The sequence below is a fragment of the Salvia miltiorrhiza genome, chromosome 5, assembly GCF_028751815.1.
Source record: "Salvia miltiorrhiza cultivar Shanhuang (shh) chromosome 5, IMPLAD_Smil_shh, whole genome shotgun sequence".
NCBI classification, from domain to species: domain Eukaryota; kingdom Viridiplantae; phylum Streptophyta; class Magnoliopsida; order Lamiales; family Lamiaceae; genus Salvia; species Salvia miltiorrhiza.
This window is the reverse complement of record NC_080391.1, coordinates 35,517,430-35,525,162: the sequence shown is the minus strand read 5'-3', so window position 1 is coordinate 35,525,162 and position 7,733 is coordinate 35,517,430. Positions and strand designations below refer to the sequence as shown.

At 32.7% G+C, this 7,733-nt stretch overlaps 1 protein-coding gene across 4 annotated transcripts; it reads right to left on the bottom strand.

Moving 5' to 3' along the window:
* Window positions 1–283: 283 nt before the first annotated feature.
* LOC130987009 (uncharacterized) lies at window positions 284–7,480 on the bottom strand. 4 transcript variants are annotated; one of them, XM_057910563.1, is made up of 12 exons: window positions 7,256–7,478; window positions 7,073–7,186; window positions 6,314–6,424; window positions 6,174–6,236; window positions 5,944–6,057; window positions 5,710–5,859; window positions 5,419–5,496; window positions 5,106–5,327; window positions 4,914–5,000; window positions 4,655–4,774; window positions 4,320–4,412; window positions 284–581 (listed from the first exon to the last, which is right to left on the bottom strand). In XM_057910563.1, the coding sequence occupies exons 1-12, from the start codon at window positions 7,418–7,420 to the stop codon at window positions 522–524; spliced, it is 1,377 nt and encodes a 458-aa protein (XP_057766546.1). In that variant the 5' UTR covers window positions 7,421–7,478; the 3' UTR covers window positions 284–521. The 4 variants fall into 4 exon arrangements, 3 of the variants coding, with proteins under 3 accessions (XP_057766546.1, XP_057766545.1, XP_057766547.1); XM_057910562.1 differs by lacking the exon at window positions 284–581 and adding an exon at window positions 1,275–2,234 and having other exon boundaries at window positions 7,256–7,480; XM_057910564.1 differs by lacking the exon at window positions 284–581 and adding an exon at window positions 4,487–4,513 and having other exon boundaries at window positions 4,243–4,412; window positions 7,256–7,477.
* Window positions 7,481–7,733: the final 253 nt, after the last annotated feature.

Here is a 7,733-nt window from a genome sequence, read left to right as displayed (position 1 = left end):
CTTATAGCAGAGCATTATTGTCTTATGAAGAACTACAACCTCGTTCGTCTGCTACCATATTTTCAACACTTCCATACTAACACGTCGATAAGATATTAATCCCCGCACACTAATTAGTAATTACGAACTTACTAATCACTTTACCATACATAATATTGCAGATTCCGTCATAGTAAACTGATTTATTCACCACCAGCCTTGAGATCTCGGTGACATAATTCGATATAATTGATTGCATTAACAGATAAATTTGATTTTAGTAACTCGGCTACAGACTCTGGAATGCCTGCTCTAAAGAATCAATGGATTTGTTGGGTTTATGAGTTGTACATAAAAACTAATACAACAAATTGTTAAAAGTACACGATTCAATCGCAATTTATTAAATTAAGAATAAATTTGAAAAGTACATCAACTCTAAATAATTACTTCAGATGAATAATAGAGTATATCAAATTATAATCAAAATGGGAGAAATGCAGCGTACAAGAAGCCATGTTTGTTGCGGAAGATGTGCCATCTTATAATGATTTTAGGACCTCTCCTAAAACTAGTCCCCATTGCGTCCAATGGCTGCCACCCTGTTCGTGAAATTTAGAAATATCTTGAATAAGTGTTTGGTATGTTTATGTGCGAATTTATCTTTGATTTGATGCCTTGTTCGTGTGTGCTCGCCTCTGATTTAACTAGTTTTTAGAGGTTTGGTGTGAGTTTAACTTGTATGTTGGTCAATGTAGGGGTCTAGAGCAATACAGATGAAGAAAACGTGTGAAATTGATTTTTCATTTAAAAAAATGACCAATTAAAATGAAACGTCTAAAGAAGGAAATGTAGTCTATTAAATTGGAACCAAGGGATTCTTTAATCTATATTCTATATATATCTATATAAAATTACAATTACTTACATAAATAGTAAGTTATATTTTTCCGCCAAGTCACCTTACTATTTTTTGAAATAACTTTTTTCTTTCTTGTTCTTAATTTTGTCGACATCATATTATAATTTTTCATATCACCCCAATTAAAGTATTAGTTCAATTTTTTTTTCTTTTAAATATTTTATATTTACTAGTCATACGGATAAAATGTAAATAAATTGTTCAATAAATATTTATAATATTATTAAAATAATTATATTGATACGATTTATAATTAAAAATAGACTTTAAAATTTTATTTATTTATTTATTCTTTCTTGAATATTTAATCAACGCATGTAAAATATTTGAAATTTAAGATTAATCAATCATTATGATATTTGTTAATAAATTATAATCCCAACTAATTAATTGTACATAATCATAACACTATAATTTATTGCATTAGTTATTTTTAATCTCGTAAATATTTTATAGGTAATAGTTATGTAATAACATATTTTTGTATAAAATGAACACACATGTTTAGTAAATGTAAATAATGTAAATAAAATATTTAGTAAACGTAAGTATTATAGATTTAATAAATGGTGGTGATAAAGATGGTTGTGCATCTATTGATCTCCTTGAGGATATATTGCTCAAATCATCTTAAGATAACATTTCAAACACTTACCAGTCCTACTCTAACAACATCCACGATAATTTATTTGAAAGAACACGCAATAATTGTTCCTACCCATATATTGTACAACATAAAAATTTTAACATCTATATAACATTAATAAATAATTGAATTTTAAATATAAAAAATACTTCCTCCGTCCACAAAGAGTGCGTGGTGGAGTGGATGGCACATGTTTTAGTAAAAAGAAGTTGAAAGATGTGATTTTAATGTTAAAGGGTAGTACTTGGCCCATCACATTGTAAAAATAAAGGATGAGTATTTTGTAAATATTGAGTCTGAATATGATTTAAAGTATAAAAGAAGTTTTTTAAAAAAAAACACACAATCTTTGTGGACAGACGAAAATAGTACTCCCTCCGTCCCAAACGAAATGTCCTATTTCTTTTCGGCACGTAGATTAAGAAATGTGTATAAAGTAGATAAAGTGGGTTGGTGGAAATTATTTAAATATTAAGTATAGAGAGAGAGTGTATTGCCAAAAAAGGAAATAGGACATTTCGTTTGGGACAGCCCAAAAAGGAAAACATGACATTTCGTTTGGGACGGAGGGAGTAATAAATACACAACCTTTGTGGACGGAAGGAGTACTTTAAAATACTCCATCTGTCCCACTTCAAGTGTCTTATTTTCCTTGTAGGGATATCTCACTTCAAATGTCTTGTTTCCCTTCATGAAAAAAATTATTCTCAATAACTATCCGCTATTTTTTTAAAACTCGTGTCGTTTACAAAGTGGAAACGTTATCGTGGACGGAGGGAGTAAGGGTATCATTTACATAAAAATAGTACTCCCTCTGTCCACAATATATTTTACAATTTTGTTATTTGGGTTCGTCTACAATATCATTTTCACTTTCATTTATAGTAATATAATCTACAAAATTGCACTCATAATAATTGTGAAACCCAAATTCCACTCACACAATACTACTACTATTAACTAGTATCCCTCGCTTTCTTAAAACTCATGTTGTCCATAAAGTGAAAACAATATCGTGCACAAAAGGAGTATCATTTAATTACATTAAAATATAAGTAATATTATATTGAGTATCATTTACCACGAATAAAAAAAGTCATTTACTGTGACTAAAAGTATCATTTGTATACATTAAAAATGTCATTTTTAATAAGTATATCATTTATTTGTATGCAAGATTTTATAAAAAAAATTCATTTATGAATTATCATTTATATAAACTGAAAGTATCATTTTCTATTATTAAAAGTGTCATTTGTAATACACAAAAATGTATTTACTGTTACCATAATTAAAAATGTCATTTATTGTAAATAAAGCGTTAGTATTTACATATAAGAATAGTATCTCTATAATTTTATTTTGTTTGATATAAAAATAGTGTTCATTTACATATATAAAATGTATTATTTATTAAAGTAAATAGTATCATTTGCATAAAAAGAATAGTAGTATCATTTTATTAAATCAAAAAATAAACAATATTATGTTGAGTATCATTACTTTTTTTTTTTTTTTTTTTTTGATCGGGCAAAGTCATGTTAGATGTTAGTAATTAGTTCCCCATCCACTCCAAGAACCACCTTATCTCTCCATTCACCAAATCCATCTTATATCTCCAATCTCCAATTCGCTCCCAAGAGGGATCGAACCCGGGTCACTTCACTTGAGTATCATTACTATGAGGTAAAACGTCATTTCCTTGTATTAAAAGTGTCATTTTTAATATATCATTTATTTTTATACAAAGTATCATTTGATTTTATAAAAAATATCATTTACGAATTATCATTTGCATTCATTAAAAGAGTCATTTTTTAGCATTAAAAGTATCATTTATAATACACAAAAATAAATTTATTGTTAATGAAATTAAGAAATAAATCAATATTATGTTGAATATCCCTTACCGTAAATAAAAATATCATTTAATGTGAGTAAAATTGTCATTTACATATACGACTAATATCTTTTCACTAAGAAAATGACACTTTAATGACACCACCTTTAACGTAAAAAACAATATATCAAAATCGGCGCTGAAGGCCTGAAGAGCAGGCAATGAAGGAGAGTCCAATACGTGGAGTGCATGGTACACTCATCCCCCAAGGAGGGCACCAAAATTTTTGTGCATAATAAAAATAAAAGTTACTAAGTCGAACATTTATCTAAAATGACCAAACCTCATTAATGGAGACTCATATATTACGTAGTTAAAACTGATGATCATAAATAAACTGTTTATCCTAAAAACAAAATTACTAAGTTGAGTATTTATTTACAATGACCATACCTCAATAATTGATGCTTAAAAGTTATGAAGCTCAACTGTTGATTCTATATACATGCTCACAACTTGTATAATTGTATTGCATCCGAAACAATTCTAATTAAGATCACAATTGATATTAGGAAAATTATTACATGATGTACAACTTTTAATATTAATTTTTTTTTACGTTTTGTTTATGCAAAACTTTTTTGTACACCCAAACCAAATATCTTGGCTCCGCACAATACACTCAACCACTTTTATTAAAAATCACATCATTCCCTTCTAGGACTATATTTTAGAGAATGTCTTGATTGGTTTGATTGAGAATGATTTCTATAAGTCCGACTTCGCTTTATGGATTTGGATTTTGCTTGAAGACAAGCAAAGGTATAAGCTAGATTTGTATGGTTCGATGATATATGTATAATGTATATGCCTCCACTTTTTATAAGGAAAGATTATTCATAACAAGTGCAAGAGAAAATGAGATCGCGAACCTGACAGAATACGGCAAATGGTTCCCTGAGAGGGCCATCACATGAGAGTTCACTCGTACTTCCGTCAATAAAAGTGCCATCAGCAAATATCACCTATACCATGAGTTTTCATTACCCAGGAAGCACGCATATATAAATTATCTTGAAGAGGGAAGAGTTAAAAGCACCTAGGAATCATGTCATTTGGATATCCTCTACCAAATCAAACAAGATATGTTAATGAGCTCCATTTTAGTTTCATCGGGCAAAGATGGAAGAGCGAACACACACAATTAAAAGCAGCAGATATAATCCCAATAATGTTGCAGCTGTAATGAATCTAGATTAATAAGTACCTCAGATGCATAGCCAGGAGTTGCACCTGCTATAGGTTTTGTAAAAGAGCTAACCGGAGAATTTCTTTGCACAGCTTCACAAAAGGCAAGCAGGCGTTCACGGTTTCCAAGTTTTACTGCCTGAAAGTATAATAAAGCAGTATGATATCAGCATGTAGTCGAATTCCAACCTGAACTGCTAATAAACAACACACCTTATTAGTAAGATCATTATGAACACATCAAATATTAATGTGTGATGTAAAATTACTCAAGGCACCTGCACTACATCATTCCGGGGGACTCGGCAACCTGGTTGTACCTGGTATCCTCTACCAGCCATGACTTCAGCAATAAGAAGGCTTCCCTGGCAATACCTTAAAATTATCATCATAGGATAGAGATGTTGTGGGATTCGGAAGGGCACTGGGAGGAGAAAAGATGACATAAAAAAAAAGAATGAATGGTTCACCTTTACTGCTTCACCAACCATTTGTGGAGCGAGGAACAATCCCTGAAAAAACAATCGCATTATATCACCTGACGTTGAACCACAATCAATTCCTAGACCTGGGGCAGAGAGACGAGCAGCTGCTGCTGCTACCCATTTCTTTCTCCCAGCAACATATCCACCGCATGGTGCTATAGTTCCACCGGGATTTTTTATGAAACTTCCAGCAATTAGATCTGCACCCTGCCAGCAACCAACCACGTCACAATAAACTTTGATCTTTGAAACTCTATGATGAAGGCGAAATCAGTATGGAAAAGCAAATGCTACATACCACCATTGGAGGTTCAATTCTCTCTGTAAATTCACCATAGCAATTATCCACCATGACCAAACAATGAGGATTCTGCACCTGTATGTGCACATGCATGGTAAAACTAGAACAGTTAATCATTTGTCCAAAATGTAGAGAGATATTAAGAAAAAATAGTGTAATACAATTATGAACATTTTATGTCAAATAAGGTTACCAATCCCCAACTGCCTGGTTCTGATCTTCTCAAAGTTTAACAGTGGTAACTCACTAATTAAACTACATAAAAAGCTTATTTTTCTTTTTGGCTACCTTGATTATCTCTATAGCCCTGCCAATTTCTTCTACACTCAAGCTACGTCTCCATGAATAACCGCATGATCTTTGAATGAGTGCACATTTTGTTTGAGGTTTCAAAGCAATCTTTAGGGCGGCCCAGTCAAGCCCTCCATCCTCAGAAAGCTTCGATACAGATAATACTCAGTAAACAAGCACCTATAAGAAATGTAGGATTCTCAACAATAATGTATATGAGCAGAAACATACTGGCACTTCTCTGTAATCTACTCCAAAATCTCGCAAAGAACCCAAACCATTAGAGTCCCTGATTCCAATAACTTCCTCCAATGTATCATAAGGAGCTCCAGCAACTGCCAGAAGCTGGCAAATAATTAGTCAAAACATGTAGTAGAATCATCCTAATCAAAGGACTCACATGTGCCAAAAATGAATTATCAGTTGAGTACTAGAACAGGAAGAAGAAAATGCAAACTTACCTCATCTCCAGGCCTTAGGAAAGCAAACAAAGCACAGGTGATTGCATGAGTACCTGAGAAAAACTGGTATTGGATGAGAGTAAGTTAAGTAACCTATAATCCCTGTCCTATAGGGAAACAACACTATGAAATGGTGAAACCTGTGCTCGAACAATGGCAGACTCAGCACCAAAAATTTCGGCAAAGGCTTGATCCAGTGCTTCACGCCCACCAGATTCTTCATGACCATAGCCCGTGCTACCACCAAAGTGCTGATGCAGATACACATATGTAATTGGCATTCGCAAAATATTTGAAAGGAATAAGCATATTAGGCATGTAACTGATCACAAAGCAATACAAAAGAGCCACATATGGGCATCCGAATGATCTATTCTGTGTCCCAATGCTCATGTAGACTTTAACTGATCTAGGAATTTTTCTGATCTTCCACAACTATGGTAAAGTTACACCACCTCTTGGAGTATACCAATCCTGTGAAAACTTACAACCATGCTGATAAAAAAGAATTCTAATTGTAATTGAATGCTCTATTGCTCTCTGCATTAAGAGGACACAACATACACATCTTTAGCTTACAAATAAATAGTAAAACTATTTCAGGAAAAAAAAATTGAAATAAAAGCCATTCCCGTGCCGAATTATGATCTAAACTAAACCAAGTAATCAATTAAGTTAATTTCAGTTCTAAAACATTTCCCAAACTGTCGATAACAAACATTCTTTGCGAAAAAAATTATTCTCAAAAATCACGCGGCAACGACATTTATGTCCTAGAAAATAAGCACAATCAAACTTCATCCACGCCCAAAACAAATAAAATATGCTCGCACAGTACATTATTTAGCAGAAAACCGGATAAAATAAAGCTCAATGATACTGCGAAATTCAGAATTTACATGAGATCCAACACGAGCATTCTGAAAAGCCTTAAGCACGCGCCCCGAGTTGCGTGCCACCAAATTATCTACCGCTCGGAACTCCGAGTACAACGAGTCCACCGCTTTCTCAACCTGCGTAATAGCCATTAAATAGCAAGAAAAAGCAAAAAAAGGCTTCAGGCATTGAGTGGTGCTTTGAACCTCCGGTACGAATGGCTGGTCATCGCAGTGGACAGAAAGAGCCGAGGCCCATGGCCTTGAGCGCACTGGAACTGTGGCACCGGGAAAAGCTACTGAGGCGCGGGTTAAGCGGAAAGTTGGCGTCGGGAAAGTAGAAGTGGTGGTGGAGGATAAGAGCATACACATTTCTTTGCTGGTATCGTATCCCACACTCTACCTCTCAACCTGAGTACTGTGCCGTTTAGAATTTAGATTTGGGTATATTTTTCTTTTCTTTTCTTTTCAATTTAATTATAATTAAGAATTATTATAAATGGAAATTTTATTTATAATTGCTAAGTTAATTCTTATTTATATTAATGAGTTTCAGGGGGTCTATTGGTTATAGAGTCTATAGAATTTATTTAGATTTTGAAAGTATGTGGTATTCAATCACGACTTTTAAAACTTTTTAAAAATCTAGATGTATTCAATATAGATTTTAAAAAGTTTTAAAAAA